At 38.1% G+C, this 23,649-nt stretch overlaps 1 protein-coding gene across 1 annotated transcript; it reads left to right on the top strand.

Annotated features, from left to right (window-relative positions):
- Positions 1-3,859: 3,859 nt before the first annotated feature.
- On the top strand, positions 3,860-23,381 carry gfpt2 (glutamine-fructose-6-phosphate transaminase 2). Its single transcript, XM_086085902.1, has 20 exons — positions 3,860-4,002; positions 6,504-6,730; positions 8,741-8,848; positions 10,624-10,731; positions 10,851-10,976; positions 12,520-12,578; positions 13,451-13,585; positions 14,495-14,556; positions 16,680-16,759; positions 18,149-18,260; positions 18,377-18,540; positions 18,840-18,935; positions 19,028-19,125; positions 19,216-19,336; positions 19,414-19,571; positions 19,667-19,781; positions 20,614-20,741; positions 20,915-21,082; positions 21,827-21,988; positions 22,216-23,381. The coding sequence occupies exons 2-20, from the start codon at positions 6,724-6,726 to the stop codon at positions 22,258-22,260; spliced, it is 2,052 nt and encodes a 683-aa protein (XP_085942028.1). The 5' UTR covers positions 3,860-4,002; positions 6,504-6,723; the 3' UTR covers positions 22,261-23,381.
- The last annotated feature ends 268 nt before the right edge of the window (positions 23,382-23,649 follow it).

The following is a 23,649-nucleotide window of genomic DNA, read 5'->3' as shown; positions in this document are numbered from 1 at the left end:
AAAAATGTGTGCATATTCGGTATGCCCCTCACCTCATAATTAACATCTTACTGCCAAATTAGTGACTTTTCAATAGTATGAAATAGAAGACAGATTTGTAACCTTTGGGATTTTTGACCCCACAGTTTTGAATACTACCATAGCCATCCATCCATTCAATTTCTAATGCGCTTGTCATCAACAGAGTGGTAAATGAGCTGGAGCCTTTCCCAGCTGAGAGACGGAGTAGGATACCATAGACTGGTTGGAAGCTAATTGCAGGGTAGGTTCCATACAGACAAAAACACTATACATACTTGTGGACAATTTGGACTCCGTTAATCTAACATGCATGTTTTTAGAATGTAGCAGAAAGCACACAGGAAAGCCTAAATCAAGATTTCAATCCAGAAACTCTAAACTGTGATGCAGATGAGTTTCTCACCAGATGTATCATAAAATCTAAATATAATAAAACAGTGTTTACCCGGTAAATGTTATGCATTAACCCAGTAGACCGGAAATGAATTGCACCAAACAAGACACTGGTTGTTGAGAATGAGGAAGTATCGTCAGGGTCAAAAGTCCATCGGATAACGTACAATTCTACACCCTCAATTAAAGCCACATTTAGATTCGTACCATATTTTGAGGAAATGCAAACACCACCCCAGCCTTTTTGTCCGTTATGCCTCATGCACATGGGTGAAATACTGTAGTGGGTGCTGAAGGGCACACATATTTCCTAAATTACAGGCTGCATGTCCATCATCCATGTCTGGTTTTCAGCTGATTTTGCATGAGTGAAGTTTAGCATCAAATGAGAACGGCAAGTGCAGACAAGATACAGTCCTGCTCACTGTTATTGGCACCCCTTCAATTTTTGCATGATCTCTATAATATCTTCAGAAATAAATGGAAATGTACCAAATTTATATTATCAGGACCTTGTAATTGGATGTCCAAAGTAATCCATCCAGCTTCTTAACCGCTTGTCCTCACAAGGGCCGCTGGGGGCGCTGGAGACTCCAAAGTAATTCACACATGAGAAACGTGACACAAGATTGGATTGGAGGAAGCGGGGTGTCATTTGGTGTAAAAGTTAGCTAAAACTGCTGTAAAAGTTAGCTAAACGATAAAAAGACGAAGAAGAAGAAGAAGAAATATAGAGAACCAAAACACAGCAGTAAAGCATGAATAGGTGGGTGGGGGAGAGTCTAATAAAAAAAAAAAAGGGGGAAAGAGAGCAAAGGGTGGAGTGCGCTGGCAGTCATGACATAATACAGATGGCTTTCTTTCTCTGGGCCCGACATGACGTGGTGTCGAAACGCCCTCTCTGCTCAGTACTCACAGATGTGTGACGCCAAGCACCACCCTACCGGGGTGACCCTCATCTGTCATCTGGAATCAAATGAGCTGTGTGGTATTTTCCTTCACAACCCCAAAACAATTTTAGAGTATTTTTCATTTCTCACACCCATATGACACAGTTTTGATGCGCCACTATGGCGACATTATGCGGAAATACAAGTAAAACAAATGTAGGCAATAAACACCAGGGTTTGTCTAAAAGATATTTGATGTGTATAAAGGTCAGCTTTTAAGAGTAATGGATGAACTTTTATCCAAAGCTTATAGGAGTGGAAGAAGCTCTTTGCACAGGAAATCCTCTTAAGTGCATTCATTCAGTTTAAGGGTTTTTATAGTAAACTGTCAAGACAACGTGACACGGAAAAGAAACACTTCGAAAGGCACGTTACAGTATTTTTTCATTGTCAATTTATCAGCAAGTAGTTTAATTTCATAAACATTAGACGTGTTTGCGCAAAATCTCCAAGCACAACAACAACAAACATATGCTGTTAGTAAAAGCCTTTCACGCAAGTTAGGTTGCCTTTCACACAAAGTGACATAACTTAAGGGAATTTGAGGTAGTCCCTTCTGACGTCTGCAGCTGGGTGGGTTGTGTCTCGGCGTGCGTACTGCGCCATCCGGGCCACAGATCCACATCTGGGCCTGATTCATTGTGAGCTGGCCCGGAGGTGAACTCGCCAAACAGACTGAAGGTTTCTTTTTATGGGGGAGTAGACCTGGGTTGTCCTGCATGTTTGCAACGTTAACTTGTCCCTAAGTGCTGTTTACCCTTTAAAAGTAAACATCAGTCATGCATCCCAAGTAGCTACAGTGTTAGTGATGTCAAAAAATAAACTGTAGATTCCACCACAAAACATACAGTCATTATAATGTATTATAATGTACGTATTAGAGCTCAGACTCACCCAAAATCCCTATTTTCTATTCATGTTAACATTAACAAGTGAATCAAATCGAATAGGTTACACATTTTACTTTTGGCGAAAAACACGTCAACAATTGAAATGATTTGATCAACATGGTAAATGGAGTGCACTTACACATCAAAGTTTTCCTTTTTAGTTAAAACAACAACTTATTTTAACCTTCAGCATCCCTCGCCGTACCTTGGCCGACAGCAGAATGAAGGGTGTTTGTTCTGCTTTTGGTAACGTTTGAAATCCATTGGTGTTCTGTCATATTTAGCTAGCTAGCGCTAAGCTAACCTAGGACGGTTTATCTCTCCGGTCTAGCATCCATGTTTGCAAACTCCCCTCTCTGATATTTATTATTTTATTTATTATTTATACTTTCTGATATTTCCCCAATACAACGCAAAACAAATGCTTCCTTGACCTAGTAAAAACAAACGGCGTATTGTATTGCTTTGCCTGTGACTAGCATACAAACCAGGCAGATTGTTTTGGGACATTTCATCACATTCTTTAGTCAAAATAATCCTCACAAATCAATTACACCGATCCAAAGTCCAATGCTTTTCAATGAGTGGAAAGCTTACTTTCACCGAGTTGACTGCCATTTTGACTTGTGATGTAAGCTCGGATTTGTCAATTGTCACAATCAATAAACAACCATAAATATGAACCGTTCATTTATTTGTAAGTGAGCAAACTTAAAAATTCAGCAGGGCTTACAGTGACTAGCGCCATAGTTCACCTGCGACCCAAATGAGGATGCACAGTACATAAAATGGACGTACTGTAGGTCAAAAAGTATGAAAGTGTCATCTTATTCCCATTTGACAGTTATATGCAGAGAATGGTGTGTACAAACGAGAATCTTGCAAATCTTATCGACCATAAACTAATTGTCAGTGTGACATTTCTGCTCTCTCTGCAGTGTTCATCTGGCACTCTTCTGTTCTTCCCCACTAAGAGAAAACTGTGTTCAGGCCCTCTTGTGCAGACCCCCAGTGCCTAACATGAAACAGATGTGCACATCGAGGAGATCGCCCTACAACAAGGTCTGACCACTGAGCTAGCTGGATGTATTCAATTCACGAGCCACATCCTGCTGATTCACTTTTAGTGTGCTGCCAGTGTGCGACAGGAAAGCAGCTGAGAAAGGTTAAAATAAAAAAATAAAAAAATAACACTCCATTTGTTTGTGTTTAAAGACACAGTATATTGTGTTGGATTCCCCATAAAGCCACCCAATGACATGAGACTTCACTTTCTCCCAAGACTTTTCTGAAATGTCATCCCATAACAGCAGCGTGTTACCAAATTTGTTTTTAAAGTGCTCTACAGTAAATGTAAATAAAGTTGAGGCGGGCTGCCCAAAGAGCGAATCAGAATCAAGTTTGTCACGGATATTGTTTTGAGATTCTGGACTTCAATACTCCTCATATTAACTCATTTGTCCTTTACACCCTGAGAGCCCAGTTCTATGTGACATCGCCTTGAAAGAGCCTTGTTATAAAGCTTTGCAACATGGAGATGATTACCTCAGAGTACATGTCTTTTACGATGGATCACAGTGGATAACAGTCACATTGCAAACATCATTATACTTTGCTCTATTAAGCTTTTAAGCCTGCAGAGGAATGCAGTGGCTGCTTTGTCTTTGCTGGCTCTTTGCTCACGCAAACCTCATTCAAGTGTTAATATGAACACTTTCGCTATATGAGTGGCTCTAACGCAAGATCAGGTAAATAGCAATGACAAAAAACAAGTACTTCAGTAATGCTCGTGGACATACAGCGTGATTTATGAAGATGTTGCCTGATACTTATCAATTAATTACTTATATCACTATTAAATAAAGCAATGTATTGTTGCCATAAAGCCATATAATCATGTAAACGGCAGTTTCCATCATTCGGCCTACAGTGTCAAATGTTGCCTTGGTTAATGATTCCTCAGTAAGACTTTTCAACGTGAAAATCCAGAAGGAGTAGTAGTTATCAATTTGATAAGGCACACATGTTACTCTCCGTAAAATGAAACTCCCATCTTATATTTTACTAGAATAGCTTCATTTATGTAGAACATATTCAAGTGGTTCAAAACGATAGTTTGCGAATTCGAAAGCGATGGTGACTTGTCCTGAGTCAGATTAGTACAGCTATATAATAATATAATGATACAGGCTCATATCTGGACTCATTTCAGTTTAACTGTTGAGAAGTTTGACCTATAAATCATTATTCAATAAGACATGCACTATGGGCACACATATTCCAGAGTCCAGTTAATAGTCATAGACGATAAGGCAGCAGTCTTGATAAAAGAAAGGAAAAATGGACTCCTTCAGATAAGAAAAAGAAACATCAAATTTATTCAGTAAAATCCAGTAGCATGCTTAAATAAATTACTTTCAGTCATCTTTAATTTTGGTGCCAAAATGTGGGGAGCATTTTGGCACTCATTAAATCTCCTGTCACCATGATGGAGGATTGTTAAACTCCCACTGGGTGCAAGCACCTTGAAAAACAAAGTGCTGGCATATTTGTTATTTTATTCTTCATCAGGGCAGAGCGACTCCTTGCAAGGGGAGTATGTCAAACAACTTTCACGTTTGCAATTTCAAAAAAACAAAAAACAATTGTAATGTACAGTTTACAATAGCTGTTTAAAAACACTAAATCAAGAACTTAAAATGTCATACAGACACTTACCCATCGAGCTCATCACAGTGTCTGCGTTTCTGGTGGCGCCACTCAAAACCCAACACCTCATCCTCACTGTTGAAAATGGTGGTGAAAATGATGTATGGTGAAGGCAGCGTCGTTGCTGGCTCAGCATGTTTCACATCATTTAACAAGTTTCTGGGAAATGTGTGGCCCAACAAACCTCTGCATATTCCAAAGGAAAAAAATACACCACCAATGTCCTAATGGGTGTTTGTTAAACTATTATATATAGTCTTTGTCTAAATTCTCACCTATAATAAAAACACCTTCACAACATCAAAATAGGTCAATAATACTATATATTAATAAATAAATGAATGAATGAATGAATGAATGAATGAATGAATGAATGAATGAATAAATGAATAAATAAATAAATAAATAAATAAATAACATACATACAAACATACATACATACATACAATTAACTCATTCACTGCCATTGACGGCTATAAACGTCCAAAAATTATTTGAACTATTTGAAAAGGCAAAAATTATATTGTACATTCAGAACAGATATACATTTTTTGATTAATCGTGAGTTAACTATTGAGGTCATGCAATTAAAAAATGTAATCGCCTGACGAGATGATTATTAAAAATGATGGGTGTCAGGCAAATATTTTTTTTAATTGTAATTAATCACATGACTTCAATAGTTACCTCACGATTATTCACAAATGTTATATCTGTTCTGAATGTACAATAAAAAAAATTCTTGGTTTTCATACTCATGTTGACAAAGTCGATTTTTTTTTAAACTAATAGAAATTGTTGAAATGATTTTTGGACGTTTATAACCTTCAATGGCAGTGAATTAGTTAATAATGAAGTAAAGTAAAAGTATATAATAATAATAATAATAATAATAATAATAATAATAATTAAAGTAATTTGAAATTTCAGAAGTGTGTATCTAACTGGTAGCCCTTTGCACTAATCACTATAGCCAAGAAGTAGCTCTCAGCTTCAAAAAGGTTGCTGACCCCTGAATCAGAGGTTGGAACAATATTGACGTTATAGTGAGCTAGGTAGCTGCCCCTCTGAATTGAAATTGAAATCAGATTACATATGTAGTTAGCATGTGGTGGTGCTTACAGCTTGTGTCGGAACCACCGCTTGCCTTGCACAGCTGGGGCCTGTATGGTTGTCGCTCAGTCCCGTGATTCTCCCTCTGATTTGCTAAAAGTTTTATATTATTTTGTATTTTTTTAAGGCCCTGGGTTAGATTGACTTTCAAGCATTATTATTATTATTATTTCTATTCACTCACCTACTTATTGTTATTAATTTATTAATGTAAATTGTATTTACTTGTCAAGCCTACTTACTTATAATGATTGCTTTTTTTGTTCTTGTTTAGCTTATCTTTTACTGCTTGACTGATTTCTGTTCCATGCACAGCACTTTGTATACAGAAATGCTTGTTTTAAAGTGCTTTATAAATAAAGTTGAATTATTGTTGTCAGTAGTAGTAATGGTGAGATGCTCAGCAGCTGAAATTGTGACTACACAGGTAGGCCGTGTATGTGTCCCGTGATGTGACAGATGTGGATTCAAGAGGACGAGGGAGGCGTCAACGGGGGCCGTCCGCGGCCTTGACAGGAAACAGAAAGACCGTTTAAATGCTCCCTGCCAGCGTGCCGCACATACACGAGAAGCATCACCATCCTCACTCCCACTGAAAATACAGCTCCGTTTTTTTTACTTAAAGCCGAATTTTTAAAGCTTGAGCCATGTGCGGTAAGTGTTGCATTTTTTCACCCCCCTCTGACTTAATTTCATTCTACTGTTGTTTGGAGTTGTTATGCGCTTTACGCGCACAGTCAGGTCAGGGGGCTTTCGTTTGCATAAACTCGTGTACGTGTAGGTGATTCCATGTCTTTCTTGCAAAGACCGAGGATCGAGGAAGCGCTGTTAAAGTTTAGACTCTTTTTTTTTTTTTTTTTTTGTAGCTGTGTAACTTTACGCTGAACTGCTACGTGTCTTGTGTTCCCCCTTGCCACCGCCAGGCTACTCGCCCCGGCCATGACAGATTCGCTGCCTATGCGATATAGATATTGGGAATAGACTACTTATTAAATGATGCAGATTGTTACGCGCCGTGACAACCTTGAGTGTGGCAACTTCGGAGCACGGCGTTTACAACCTAAAGTCAATCGTTAACCAACTTTCCCCCTCATTCTTCACCATAAACTGCTCTGGGTCGCTAAAACACTGCTTGCTATGTCCCCCAGCTGAGTGTGTAGCCTATGTTTGTGTGCGTCCGTATTTGTGTGCGTGTGTGTGTGGGGTGTGTGTGTGTGTGTGTGTGTGTGTGTTGGGGGGTTTGCGTGGGCGTGCAGGTAACATTCCTACAGGACACACACAGACAAGGGCCTTGTTATTGAATGAAAGCAGAGACAAATTTAAATATTGAAAAGTAGTTAATTAAATATTGGCACCGTCAGAGAGGTATTAATCTTCCAATATGTTTAATAATGTGATTGTAATTTGAAGTAGTGGAGAATTGCCTTACTGATAGGATTTCCCAATAATGTGTTTACATCATTTAGTGTATGAGAGCCAAAACATTAGATTAGATAGTCCATAGATAATTTAATTTGGCCCACTAAAGCAAATAGACTGTCTTATTTTATCTTGCTCCCTTGATTTTTTTATTTTGGAATAGAATCTGTAAAATATCTTTGCATTTATTTTCACCTAATGCCTTCTTAAAATATTGGAGAATAATTGTATAGTAAAAAAATCTAATAATTCTTGGTAAATGGTTATACAACTCTTGGCTTTTGATCCTATCTCATTGGATTGTGAAGAGTCCAGTGAGTGTGAATTCTCAACAAAAGTGTCCACAAACTTCTGCTTTCATTCAGATGCATGCCCCATGTGTAGCCGTAGTGAGTCATTTGGCAGCCCAAAGCTTACCCAGTCGTGGGGCTGTCTACATGAACTGCATTGACAAAATTCATTTTCACCCCAAAACAAGGTCTGTGAGAATAATTTGCTAAAAGCTTTGTGACTAGTTAAATATCTTTTAAATAATATGTTCCTCTTCATTCTGTATGGTGAATAATATTTAGCACCAAAGGTTTTAAATATGAATGTGATCGATAAAGAATGTGAATTTGAGAAAACTACTAGTTCCTGAACTATAGATAAAGTACCACTAAAATCCATCTTTGGGGGTTAAGCGAAAAGTGAATCATATCAGTACTTTTTTGATAAGAGTATTAATCAACATTTAATGCAGTTTTCCATTTGGACCGCTTGAAGTGTCATTTGTGTCGCTTTCCACTTATCCACTTATCCACTACATTCTCCTTGGCTGATAGTGTGGTACTGACAGAAGTGCTATATAAACTATTATGTCAGTTACACAAATGTTTCACTGTGAAAATGGATGAAAACTTTTGTAGTTTTGATTTTTTTAAAAAGAAGAAACTTTTGCTGTTTTCCGCTCCACACGGGTAGACTTATACTCAACCACTGTACCGAGTTTATTTTGCCGCCGTCTCCCTGGCTAAAGTCTGCACATGCTCAGTAAGATGAAGTCATCTATTGTATGAACAGGGAGAATAGCCTTTAAAGGTTAAGCATTTAAGATTAAAAAAACATTTACTTAAAATCTAAGAAATCCTTTATCGATTGTTATGAGACGCTCTAATCCATATGATTCTTGAAATAGGGATTATTGACATAGCTCCAAAATAGTTTGGCACTCACATTGCTTTTGCTTTTCTCTGTGCCCTAAAGGGATTTTTGCTTACTTAAACCATCAAGTGCCTCGCACCAGGAAGGAGATATTTGAGACACTAGTGAAGGGACTGCAGAGACTTGAGTACAGAGGCTACGATTCAGCAGGTAAGATGACACACAACACATCTATAAGTAGTATACACAAACACACTATACATGACGTAGGCACATATTTTCTAACATTCAAAACAAGAACAAAATGTTAGCTTTTCTATTTTGCTAGCAAAAGTCAAACAGAAGATAAGTATAATAGAAAGTGACTAAAAAACAATATTGACCAGTGGGATTATTTTTTTAATTAACTCATTCACTGAACTATTTCTATTAGTTTAACATTTTTTTCCCACTTTTGTTAACAAAAGTATGAAAACCTAGACATTTAAAAAAAAAAAAAAAAAAAAAAAAAAAAGATTATTAAAAATTAGGGGCGTCAGGCAATTAACATTTTCAATTGTAATTAATCACTTGACTTCAATAGTTAACTCATGATTAATCACACATTTTATATCTGTTCTAAATGTACTATCATTTTTTTCTTAGGTTTTCATACTCTTGTTAACAAAAGTGGATTTTTTTTTTAAACTAATATGAATAGTTCAAATGAATTTTTGACGTCTATAGCCATCAATGGCAGTGAATGAGTTAAAAACATATTTAAAAAATACATTGGGGGGGGGGGTGCTAGAACTGATTAACGAAATTTCCATTAATCTCAATGGGGAACGAATATGTGAGATACAAGTGTTTTGAGTTATGAGCTTGATGATGGAATTAATTAAACTTGTATCACAAGGCATCACTGTAACTGTTCTTTGGAAGGTTTAAGCCCGTATCCCACTGAGGGGGTAACATTTTAAGTGCTAATAAATGTTGATTTCACATCAGGGTTCGTTCAAGATCGCAGTGTTTCCTAAACATTCTCTAAACAGTCTTAATGGTTATTTTACACAATAAATTGTGTTCAAAATGTCTTTGCCCCAATAAAGACACTTACGTGAAATCAACATTTGCTAGCATCGCAAACGTTCGTCCCTCAGTGGGATACGGGCAAATTGCAGCCATCCTGCAGTCAGAAAAATGGTGGTTCGCGAGACAGTAGCATATATCAGCTACCATTTACAAGTTAGAATAAGTGATTTCCATTTGGCATTTGGTTTCCTTGATTTTGCGTGAACACTCTTTGGTTCCTCACACTTCCTCCAATAGTTCCAAAACATGGATGCAGATGAAAGGATATTCATTGTTGGAATGATGGAATTTGATGTTGATACTACTTTCATCTGTAATCTACTAGGCTTCTTCAGAGGAAAATCTCTGGTATTCATAATCAAGGTTATTCATATCATTCGGCCTGGGAGTGCTGCTGTCTTTCAATTATCCTTATCCACAAATAGATATTTTTACTTGCCTATGTCATTGCTTCACCGTTAGTAAGCGTGAATGAACCCCCATTGCATGATGACATTGACAATTTGAGTTTGAAAGCACGAACCTCTTGTCATATGGGTGATGATTGTCATCAATGGTTTATTAATGTGCACAAATGGAAGTGAACACACACCATTTGCAACTGTGTGCCTTGTGTTTGCTCATCCTATTTGAGCAGGATGAAGCCGAGGTCGCCTTAGACCTGTTTCGCAAGTAAGCACACATTCATTGATGGATGTTTTTTTTCCCCTCAGCCAGCCAGCCAATTTTCTATAATGTATTGTATGCTATGTATGACAAAATAATTTACATTGTATACTGGCAGCCCTCATAACTAACTTTGCTGGAGGTATGAAGTTTACTGCCTTGCTGTTATCAAAGTGTTCGGGGTGTTCTTTGCTGTACTGCCCGTCAAAAGTATTTGATGAATGTTGTCTGCGGTTTGTTCACAGGCGTTGCTGTGGATGGGAAATCCAAGGAAAGCTCTGACATCAATGGCAAAACCATCTGTTTGATCAAGAAGAGAGGAAAGGTCAAGGCTTTGGATGAGGAGCTTCGCAGTAAGTTCAAGCCAATTATTCCAAGTTTTGAGGCATCATGTCTCTGATTGCATATTTGGGTCAAGATTGATACTGTGTCCATGTCTGTAAAAGAGACTGTTATCTGTTGGGTTCTCCAGAGAAAGACTCCCTGGACCTGGAAGAGGAACTGTGCACGCACTTTGGCCTCGCTCACACTCGCTGGGCCACACACGGCGAGCCCAGCGCGCTCAACAGTCACCCTCATCGCTCTGACAACAATAATGGTAAATTCTTGAAGAAAAACACTTTCATTTAGTGTAAATACACTGTAACAAATTTCTGTAAAATCTACAGTAAAAAATTACAGCATTTTCTTGTTTTTTAAATTGACAGTATTTAACTGTATACAGCAATGCACTATGGGTAAAGCAAAGTGCGTTATGGGTAAAAACAAAGTACAGTAATTTGCTGTATAATTAGCGGTACAATACTGTAAATAATATAGCAACTATGGTTTGGCATGTATATACGTGGATTACAGTTAAATACTGTAAAGATTATTGGATTTTGGAGAAGAAGAAGCAAATAGAGGACCCTGTTTCGTCACCGGAGCAAGGACAAGAGTAATATTTTAGCTCGAGGGCAGTCTGCATCGTCTTCACATCACATGTCTCCGATAAACAGGCAACATTACAGCTAACATTCACTTATGCACTCGGCTGCAGAACGAAGATTGATTTTACAACAAGAGTGGCACGGTGGATGACTGGTTAGCATGTCCGCCACCCAGTGCAGAGGACGAGAGATCGAGTCCAGGCATCGGCCTTCCTGGGTGGAGTTTGCATGTTCTCCTTGTGCCTGCGTGGGTTGTCTCCCACATTCCAAAGACATGCATGGCCGTTTAATTGAGCTCTCTAAATTGTCCCTGTGCTCCGGGTTGTTCGTCTCTCTGTGTGTCCTGCAATTGGCTGGCAACGCCAAAGCCAGCTGGGATAGGCTCCAGTGACCCTTTTGAGGAATAAGCGGTAAAGAAAATGGATAGATGGATTTTATGACATACTGTATTTATTTATATTTACTAAAGTTGCCAGTAAATTACTGTATATTACATAGAATACAAGAAACAATTGTAAACTAGATTACAGTGAATTGCTGTAAAAGTAAATACAGTAAGTAACTGAAATTTATATGCAGTAAATACTTGTAAAAAAATAATACAGTAATGTCCTGAGATTTAACAAGAATCAGCTGGCAACTTTACCAGTTATTTCTTTTAAATTCTACAGTCCATTCATTACAGTCTAGGCTACCACGCCCTCTTCAGTTATCATTGTATTCATGGTGTAGTGTTTACAATGAGGGTGCCATATTCGTAGGCGTGATAGCCATAAACATGTTTTTAACATTAAATATTTATAATTAATAATAAATAATAATCCTATAATATGATATTAATAAATAATAATACATAATATAATAATTATTCATGAATAATAATTGTATAATAATAATAACTAATTATTATAATTAATTTAATTAATTAAATTTTAATTTAACATCTATGTCAATTGCTTTTGAATAACACCATTACCATCAATTCCACTGACGTCCATGCAATAGGGTGGTTGCATCTGTTCACGAATCACGTCATATGGAAGTTCAAGTCAAAATCTGTAGGACTGACACTATCGTTAATACAGTTTTGGTCGTTAGAAATGAGAATAGAATTTCCATTGGAGGAAAAGGTCTTATCACAGCTCATCTCAGACAGTTTTTTTTTTTAAAACCTGTAGCCATGGTAACAAATTCTTTCAATCTTGCCACCAGAGTTTGTTGTCATCCACAACGGCATCATCACCAACTACAAGGAGCTGAAGGCCTATCTGGTAAGTAAATACTGTACGGTGACATATTTAAGATATAGAAATCTTCCATGGTCCATGATTTCCCAGATCTAACTAACATGCTGTAATCAATCAGACGACTAGCAACAGTGAATCTTTTTTTTTTTTAAGTAGAAGAAAAAAGTATAATATTAGAACCATCTCCCAGTATGATTCGTTGAAGCTTGTATTGGATCTTATCAATTACATAAGGTATTTAATATATTTAACAATAAGTTTACATAGCCAACCTGAAAAATAATAAAGTAATAAAGACAGAAATGACTACCATTGCAACTCTAATGTATTATATAACTTGGCATATGCTTATTCTGTTATCATTTATATCACAAGCTGTCTTCAAGATTGGGCTCTATATTTATAGCCCGTGCATCTGCACTATGGCACAAATGCCGGCAGATCCTGATTATCATATCAGCACAAGGATTGCCGCTTGTGTCCGCTAATTTGGAAGACCAGTCTCTGGCAAGATGGGCCGGCCAGCAAGGAGTGTCTTGTTGATTCACTGGCAGAGTTACAATTTGATGGCAGAAAGTCTAGGTAAACCTTATGCCTCGTCAGACCACATCTAATGTAAATGGTCAGGCAGGGTCGACAGCTGGTCTATTTCATTCATAAAGACGTGAAAAGCGGGTATCACATTCAAAGTTTACGAACATAGGTTCTAATATGCCTTTGCGCAGAGATACACCATGCAAGATATACACCGGGCACAAAAATAGAGCTGTTAGTCTCTCAGTGTCTCATAAATAATACACAGTATGGTTGTTTTCCCTCAAAAAAGGATTCAATGATTTCAGTGATCTTCCTGCCCCCCCCAAAAAACAAATTTATATGCATCTTACCATCCACAGATCACCAAGGGATATGCATTTGAGTCCGAGACAGACACAGAGGTGATCCCAAAGTTGATCAAGTACGTTTACGACAACCGGGAGTATGACAGCATCAGCTTCTCCACGCTGGTGGAGAGGGTCATTCAGCAGCTGGTGAGTGGCGTTGACTTCATTGCTGTCGTTATTCTCTGTCTTTGTATTTTGAGGTGGCCATTTTTACGAGTGACGATGAGGATATGTCCGAGAAATAATTCAGGATTACCTCTGATACACACTAATCAAATGCACAATTGATTTTTTTTTTTTTTACATGACATTCACAATTGAAACACTCTCATATACACTACTGAAATGTTTTCATAAACTAGTGAAATGCTTTTATAGACACCAGTGAAAAGCACTTATGAGTGAAATGCTCTTATGGGTACTACTAAAATGCGTATTTTAGTATATTAGAGTGCGTTTTCGATAATACGCATGAGAGCATTTCAGTATTGTGTATGAGAGGTAATCCTGAATTATGGTCCCTCATAAGTGACGTCACCGTGTCGCTAGGTTTCACAAAGTGTGTTTTTGTTTGGTCTTACACATCAGTCAGTCTACCGTACATTTCAATTTCCTGCCCGTTTCAAACACAGCGAGCGGACCATCACAAAAGGGTCTCTGTGGCAACCGCACCAAAATCATCACGGATAACATCATCACTTGCCGTACATGATGTGATACATCGAGTTTATTTTCCACTGCGTGAATTTAGGGTGTGAGCGGGTTGTCTGTGTTGTGCGCAACTGTGTTATTTGGAGTACGGTAATGGAAACCAGACAGTCAGACCCCACAGATCGTCGTATGACCACAACAAAACATACCCCGCCCCTGGATGTCAAAACCACGCATACACGCAAACTCAGCCAGTTCGACGTCTTATCCACCGCAGTGCTTTCGAAACACAGCAGATGTTACTCATTTAGTAATACAGTACATGATTTACTACTATCCTGATTATGAATTAAAGTGTTGAAGAACTTAAAGGTAAACTCTTGACTTCTCGTCTTATTGTCTCAGGAGGGTGCCTTTGCCCTGGTTTTTAAAAGTCGCCATTTCCCTGGAGACGCCGTGGTTGCCAGGTTAGTTTTCGCACTAACACACACAAATGCACATTTCACTGTTTGGTTAGGAACTTGTGGTCAGGTGATACACAAGTTCGCGATGACCCATCCTTGTGAAGCAATCCTTGATTCTATGATTCATCATCAGCCTTTCATTTGCTCATTGGGCTTTCTTTTAGAATTTATGTGAGATGGGAGTTTTGTGTGTAATGTATTTTTAGTGTGTGTGTGTGTGTGGGGGGGGGGGGGGGGGGTGTTCCCTAATTGCGCAAAAGTTTGGAAAGTCACTTCCGACTGCTAGTCTCCTTCCCTTATTTGCCTTAAGACCAGGGTCAGATAGGACGCAGTGGTTTATTTCTTTTTCTGCCTTACTTGGCCTATTTCTTGGACCTCCTTTTTTCACCTGAGCTTTGCACCGTCATCCCTCCTGGGCCTGGCTCCTCTTCTCTCTCCTTTGGTCTCCTCCTCTCTTCTAGGCCTGAGCTCCTTCTTTCTTTGTGGGCCTCCGGGGTAGCTGGCCATCTGCCTCCATCTCTGTAACTCATTATCTGACAGTTTCCTGTTTCAGATCTTGCCAGCATGATTCCTGGTTTATTGCTCCCTAAGTTTTATTTGAGTTTATATATTTCCTGCTCCAGTTATCCCTTATCGAGCTGGAAGAGGCAAATGACTGAATGAGCAACGGAGAATTTGTAAAAAAAATAAAAAATAAAAAAACTTATATAGGGCACTGGCAGTAGCCAACAAAATTTCTTCTTATCCGATTAATCTTTCCTTTTGTATCCTTCTGTAGTTGTGTAACTAATCTCTAGTCACATTGTTATTTTCAATAAAAAAATAAAAAAACACTTGCGATGACCTTAAAACAGTGTGAGCAATGGCTTGTTATTATACCACTAAACCAGTTGTTCTTAACCGGGGTCCAATCATCCTATCTATGCTGCAGGGGATTCGGTGCGCTCAGTAGTCGACTTGTGGCTGTTGTGATGGTACGTCATGTGATTTCTTTATTATTGTAATCTCTTTAAACTAAATAGGTTGAGCAAAAAAAAAGAAAGTGGTCGGACGAATATGTGAAATGTAAATTTACATGTATAACGGAACATATGGTGTTCCACAGGGTTAAATTCCAGGTCCTCTGCTGTTTTAATGTGTTCAGCCAGTTTGAGCAGTGTAAGCCTTAAAACTTTTCACATCCCAAACACAACGGTGTCATAATATTGAACTTGGAAAACAAAGCAGTTAGGCAGCAATGATGTCACGTCATCCCTATGTTTTCATGATGTCCACGGATTGCTATGCTTGTGCTACGATGTAGTAAATGTCCATGTTTGTTCTCAAATTTCTTTGTTTGGTCTTTATCACAAATTTCCCATATAAGAGAAATATAATAGAACTTTAAATGTCCAGAACTATTGTACCAAAAAGAGATCATAGTTTTTACACAAAATATATTTTACAACCAGTTTGGATGAAAGAATGTTTGTACACTGATAATGGGCATTAGTCAACAGGGATCAGCTTCCATCGATGACTTTTCAGTTGCTCTTGTTTTGGCTTTGCCTTACTCTATTGTTTTCCCACTGTCTCTCTTTCTACTAACACCTCTCACTTTTCTCTTCAACCTCCCCCAGGGTAAATATTGTACTGGATAGACCACATGTTTCTCTTTGCAAGCCTCACTTCAAGCCCCACGCCCCTTAAAACAACCAGCGGGCTTGCGTCACTGGAGCCGAGCCCCAGAGAAATCTTAACTCGAGAGAAAAGATAGATCCCGATTTTCAAATAATCTACGTGCGAAGGACAGGCCTAAAGTATTTCTGTCTTAAAATCTACCGTTTGCTTTCAAGTCAATCAAAAATGTCAAATGTTGCTGCTAACAGAGGTTACCTTCACAGCCATTTAGAGACTCGACTAAAGTAGTAGTCAATAAAATCTGTGTGATAGGGTTCAAAATTGCAGTACTTGAAAAAATACGAGAGGAAGTATGATGTCATCAATATTAAACAAGCATCTTGTGAAGACAAATATATTTGAAAAATCCCTATATTTCTTTTAAACATGTACACTGTACATAATCTTAAATTGTTAATACATCAACCATGAATTTATCATTTCTTCCACCACCTCAATGTGATCAGGAGAGGAAGTCCGTTGCTGATTGGCGTACGAAGCGAACACGAACTGTCAACTGAACACATTCCTGTCCAGTACAAGGGCGGTAAGTACTCATCTGCACTTTGCTTGCCTAACTCGCCGGATGTCTGCACTTATTTAAAAAAAAATTTTTTTTAAGATAACATAAGAAATATCTCTTGGTATTATCAATACTCTTCAGTAAGCCATAATCTTCACTGTATATCACTGGCATCGTGCCAAATGTAAGTCACAATTTGGCAAATGTCATATTTAAAATAAAAAAAATCCGTTTCATTGGCCAGTCCACACGTGGGTGTCATTTTTTACGAATTATTGACCAATCTGAAGTGTTGACAATGGCTTGCTGTCTTTTGATGATGTCATGTTAATGGTTGAACAAACATGCTGACATATGCTGTTTTGGAGTCTCCTGAAAAGTGACAATTTTGGAGGTACAAGGTTTTGGCCTAACGCCAGCGATATGCAAAAAAACATGGTTGTCCATGTAATTGAAGACTCAAAATTGGCTGTCGGTGTGAATGCGAGTGGTTGTGTGTCTTGTGACTGACACCCGGTGCACAGGATATACAGTGTTGCTGCAGAATATAAATAACATTCACTGTAAATTTCACTTCTTCTACATTGTTGTTTTCAACCACTGTATGGCAAACACACATTAGCTCTTGCGACAGACTCTTTTGAATTTGGGGTGCTATTGCACAATAACACAAAGCCTTCTTAGAAAACCCTTTCTTCTAAACAATTGTGAGCTGCCAAGTATTTCAGGGAAGCATCTCAGGGGAAACTGTTGAGAAGCTTCCTCTAAATCAAAGCTAGAAATTAAAATTATTCTGAATAGATTAACAATATATAGCCTTGATTATTTCCTATTGCCCACTCTTAATTGCCCGTGATGTCTGCACACAGATTGCCTGTCTTTTTATGACAGATTAATTTTTTTCAAAGGAACGAGTCACACCAGTCCAAAGTTCAGATTTACTGTTGTTGTCGTGGGTGAGGACAGAACAAGTCTGGGTGTGTCAATTTAATGGTTGTAAAGAAATACTTTTAGTGCCTTTTGCCCTCTATTTAAAATATCTCAGTGCTGTATAGATGACCAACTATGGACTACTCCCAGTTATTACACACCTAAATCTTTTTTTTTTGCAACTTCCACTTGGAATGACGCCCTCTAAAAAATGGGTTTGCTACGTTTAAATCTTTTTTTTTGCAACTTCCACTTGGAATGACGCCCTCTAAAAAATGGGTTCGTTACGTCTAAATATTATATTTTTTTGCAACTTCCACTTGGAATGACGCCCTCTCATAAAATGGGTTCATTACGTCATTCTGATTTATCAAAAGCAGCTTTGCTTATCGAACTATAAAATAACAGACATACGAGGACGAATTTGTCATGTTCACGTTTTAGGGACTCAAAGCCCCTGACCTTTGATTTCTGACCCCACAGCTCTATTGAAGGAGGACATCCACGAAAAGAACAACCATAACCGCTCTGGTAGCACTATTAACTCTGTAGGAGATGGCAAGCCTGTGGAATATTACTTTGCCTCTGACGCTAGGTAAGAACTCCACTGTCGTGATAAACCTTATACCAATGTCAATATAAAAATAATATATTTTATTGATTTCTTATCTCGCTAATCGCAATCACCGTTACGTTCCCTATGACGCACAGTGCCATTATTGAACACACCAACAAGGTGTTGTACCTGGAGGACGATGACATTGCTGTGGTGAGAGGAGGGAAACTTTCCATCCACAGAATAAACCGACAGGCCGGTGAAGATCCTGTACGGGCCATCCAAACTCTAAAGATGGAGCTGCAACAGATAATGAAAGGTCAGACATTGGAAAGCAAGTACTTTTAAGGAGAGATTTAAAATTATCTGCTTGAATTATAGCACATATTTTAAAAAAATGACCTAGACTTGTACGCCCTCTGCTGGCTGAAGACAGACGATACAAGTGGATGGATGGAAATACAGTACAATACAATATAATCATGGGGGAAAAGTGAATAACAATATTCTGCAACAAAAATAAATACATTATAATACTGTTCTTATATTTACAAGTTTCTGCAATTGAAAAGATACTCATAATGTTCAAAATTTGATGTAATTATTTTCCCTATGCAGGAAACTTTGATTCCTTCATGCAGAAAGAGATCTTTGAGCAGCCGGAGTCAGTGGTCAACACAATGAGAGGTCGCATTTGTTTCGACACCAACACTGGTAACCATAATGTATTATTAAATGCCACCTATTTATTGGACACATATGTGCGGATATGTGTTGTGCAACTGTCTGATGTAACTTTTTCTTAGTGATTCTCGGAGGATTGAAGGACCACATAAAAGAAATTAAACGCTGCAGACGGCTAATTGTGATTGGCTGTGGCACTAGTTTCCATGCTGCAGTCGCTGTAAGTTTATGGTTGATTGTCAAACATTATTGAGAAAGTTTGCATATAGGGAAAGTGGTGTTCAACTGTCTTCCCTTCAAAACATTGCAGACCAGGCAAATCCTGGAGGAACTAACGGAGCTGCCTGTCATGGTGGAGTTGGCGAGTGACTTCCTGGACCGCAACACGCCCGTTTTCAGAGATGATGTCAGCTTCTTCACCAGCCAGTCAGGTGACTATAATCCTAGACTTCATGTTGGGTATTTCCAAAGATAGATCAGACTCTTAACTCTTTGCACTAACCACCAGGAGAGACAGCAGACACCTTAATGGCTTTGCGTTACTGTAAGGCGAGAGGCGCCTTAACAGTGGGCATAACCAACACTGTGGGAAGCTCCATTTGCAGAGAAACAGACTGTGGAGTCCACATTAATGCTGGGCCTGAGATTGGAGTCGCTAGCACCAAGGTACAACTACTGCACCATTGACCCAACCTTCCTAAGATCAAATTTGGGGTCTGGCAATATAAATGACCTCTTCTCCCCCTCTGTGTGTGATCCAGGCATACACCAGTCAGTTTGTGGCGCTCACCATGTTTGGACTTATGATGAGTGAGGACAGGATCTCCCTACAGAAGAGAAGACTGGAGATCATCGACGGCCTCAGAGTGCTCCCTGGTAACAAAACAGCGCTCATCTAATGTACTAGTCATTTGAATGTAGACTTCTTCTGAGGTTGAACTGTTAACAGGCGTTAAAATAAATAAATAAATATAATAATAAATACATTAACTCATTTACTGCCATAAATTCATTTTTAAAAAGATTATTAAAAATGAGGGGCAAGAGGCGATACATTTTTTTAAATTGTAATTAATCACATGACTTCACTAGTTAACTCACGATTAATCACAAATTCTATATGTTCTAAATGTACAATAAAAAAATTCTTGGTTTTCATACTCTTGTTAACAAAAGTGATTTTTTTTTTTAACTAATAGAAAAAGTTCAAATGCATTTTTGACGTTTATAGCCATCAACGGCAGTGAATGAATTAAGGAAAAAGAAAAATATTATTAAAAATTTGGGGCGTCAGGCAATTAAAGTTTTTAATCGTAATTAATCGCATGACTATACTAGTTAACTCGCGATTAATCACAAATTGTATGTACAAAACTAAATGTACAATAAAAAAAATCTTGATTTTCAACAAAAGAGGGAAAAAATGTTAAACTAATAGAAATAATTACAATGATTTTTTTACGTTTATAGCCGTCAATGGCAGTGAATGAATTAATAATAATAATAATAATAATATAAGGTGACCAAAAGCGACAGTTTCAGCTGTTCGTGCTCTTAGACAAGTGAGGCAATATATTATATAGGTACCTGGACTGATTCTAGAAACCAGTGGCAGGCTTTGAATTTGGTACCAGCATTAATGGCTATAGATGTAAAAAAAAAAAAAAACATTAACATCATCGTAACAACTACAATTTGTGTGTCCTAGATCTGATCAAAAAGGTGCTGTCTCTGGATGAGAAAATAAAGATCATTGCTGAAGAGCTGTACCAGCAGAAGTCTCTTCTGGTCATGGGCCGTGGTTTCAATTATGCCACATGCCTGGAGGGGGCGCTGGTAAGTTCGTTATGCCGGCCCACTGATGCCAGTATCACATGATGTACTGTAATTATGCAGAACCCCTTACTAATGACTCCTACTAGACTAGTATACTGTAAATGTGCCTTATGCAGTTTCCTCCTTATTCTGGGCAAACTATTGACTCTGTTTTATTCTAAACGTATCTACAGAAAATCAAAGAAATCACCTACATGCACTCGGAGGGCATCCTAGCAGGGGAGTTGAAGCACGGACCTCTGGCACTCATTGACAAACATATGCCAGTCATCATGATCATCATGAAGGATGCCTGCTACACCAAGTGTCAAAACGCCCTACAACAAGTCACTGCTAGATCGGTAGGTCCTGTAAACAATCCATAGTGTATGGTGAACTCTTTCACAATCCGTTATAGTAGCCCATTGCGGGCAATAGTCAACTGCCAATTTGTTGTAATGTGAAAATGGTGAAATAATCAATAATCAAAACGATGTCAAACTACCACCATTAAAAAATATGTTTGACTAATGCCATGCTAAAGCCCTGTAAAGTATTGCTTTGGCGCCATCTTATCGCATCTAGGTGCAAAGAAACTATGTTGAAGTGACGGGAGAAGCTGTATTACTTTTTTTTTTTTTTGTGGGAGGGTCAAACAAATTAATAGGATTTCTATTCATTTCAATGGATAAAGATGATTTTAAATTCAAGGTACTGCTGTACTTTTTTTTATTATTATCCTATTTCTTATGTTCCTATTTAAACAGGGCTTTGGCACCACCTTGTGGCAACTTAGTTTTACAAAATGTAGTTTTTTCCCCAGCAAATAAACGGAGGATAGGTGAAAAAAAACATGTGGATTTGCAAATTCCAAACCATGAATAGGCTGGATTACTGTGCCGTATTATGAATCTTTTAGAGTGGGAAATATATTCAGAGCGGAATGACTGAATACAATCGGATTTTGTATGACTAGCAATGATTAAGTGAATCAAATGACCTTAATCCAAGAACAAAACAAAAAAAGACAAGATCATGTGAAAGAGCATTACATTTCTACAATCAGCACGTACTGCCATTAATGACGCCTCTTCCCGCACATTCAGGGCAGGCCCATCATCCTGTGTAGCCAGGACGACGCTGAGGTGACCACGAATGCTTACCGGACCATTGAACTGCCACGTACTGTCGACTGCCTGCAGGGCGTCCTCAGTGTCATCCCCCTGCAGCTACTGTCCTTCCACTTGGCAGTGCTGCGAGGATACGATGTAAGTAAAACGTGTGGAGTAACACACTCAGCAACCACAACACTGATTTTGATTTGAGAGAACACTTATAATGAATTCAATGCTTATAATAGATATCTGAATTTCATCCGTATCATTCCGTGTGCATTACGCTTGAGAAATTACAGTACTAATTGATATCCTGGAATGTTTTCCTATTGACAAACTCGACTGTTAAACTGATCATAGATGATTTGGCTTCTCTGCAGGTCGACTTCCCCAGAAACTTGGCCAAGTCTGTGACAGTGGAATGAACTCAGGTCACAAAGCAGATGAGAGCAGAAAGGACGTTCGTAACTTTGCAGCGCAAATGTGCAATTCAACTTTAAGAATGTTTTTAGGGCTTCGTGTATGCGTGTGAATGAATGTGTGCCGTGTGTGCATGGGAGATGTGTGAATGAGACAAATGAAAAGGACAAGGTAAAAGGAACTTTTTGTTTGTTTTGTTTTCTTTTTATCGAAACAAATGTGAAGTTTGACCAATACACTGATGAGGGAGCACCAGTCCAGTGCTGTTGAGGCCTTGCTTTGATCGCAACATACTGTACCATTTTCTTATCACTAGATGAGCCAAAAACACTTTTAACAGGCACAAATAATAACATGTAAACTGCAATATAGAAGAAATTACAGTTGTGCAATATGGGGACTAGATGTGCATTATAAATGTACAGTACGCAGTTGTGAGTGAGCTTTTTATTTTATTTTTTGGGGACATTTTTTATGCTTATCCTACATTCCATGAAATCGAATTGGTACACTTCATTCCAAAGAGCTTTGAATGTATGAAAATCTGATTCTTATTGTTCGGTATGTTAAACTGTACATGAATACAGTAAGGGTACCTTCTCTGCTTTTTTCTTCTTCTTTTTTTAAAGCATAGCCTAACAAAAGGAAAGTAGTTTTCACCTACTGACTTGATTTTACCCTTGTGTTCTGTCTTGTGTTTTTTGTTTGTTTGTTTAATTTAAAACAAATATGTTGTTGCTTGTGTGTAACAGAACGGGATCGTTTTCAAAGATTAGTATCATACCAAGATCAGAGCATGTTAGTATTGTAATTACAATACTCAATTTATTCCGCTATGTGCATCATTATCATTACACTTGCAGTATGTAAGGAATCATCCACAAAAAACAACTGAACGATCTGCCATTATTATTTTTTATCAGTGTTTACTTTTGAGCTTTTGAGCTATTTGTATGGGTTTATAACAAATAAAGATATTCTGTATTTATCTGTATAATATGTTATAAACAAAGAGGGTTTGATTTATATTTGTAACTGATTTTTGTTTCAAGCCTTTGGGTTTTACAGACATAAAGCTGCTCTGTCAATCAGTACCTAGATTTAAAAATAAAAAATGTGGACTTCATTTGCTCTTGTCTGTAAATAAAATACATGTGCTTCGAGTTTGATCCTAGCATCCATCCATTATCCATCCATCCATCCATCCATCCATCCATCCATCCATCCATCTAAATTGACATATTAGTAAAAAACATTACAGTGGTGGGCAAACTCGTTCCTCGAGGGCCGGAGCAATCAGTTTGTGTTGGAAAAGGGAAACCTCCAAAACCTGCAGGATTCGGACCCTCGAGGACCGAGTTTGCCCGCCCCTACGTAGTCCATAAGTCATTCAA

Source organism: Leptonotus elevatus, chromosome 9, assembly GCF_054856555.1.
Source record: "Leptonotus elevatus isolate MCC_2025b chromosome 9, RoL_Lele_1.0, whole genome shotgun sequence".
NCBI classification, from domain to species: Eukaryota; Metazoa; Chordata; class Actinopteri; order Syngnathiformes; family Syngnathidae; genus Leptonotus; species Leptonotus elevatus.
Note: the sequence above shows the minus strand (reverse complement) of the source record. Positions and strands in the feature narration are given on the sequence as shown.

Bases quoted from the DNA above. Each gene is read 5' to 3' on its own strand.
- gfpt2 (XM_086085902.1), top strand. The intron at 19,126-19,215 runs GTAAGTTTATGG...AAAACATTGCAG, and splicing joins GTTTCCATGCTGCAGTCGCT to ACCAGGCAAATCCTGGAGGA. The intron at 20,742-20,914 runs GTAAGTTCGTTA...ACGTATCTACAG, and splicing joins CATGCCTGGAGGGGGCGCTG to AAAATCAAAGAAATCACCTA.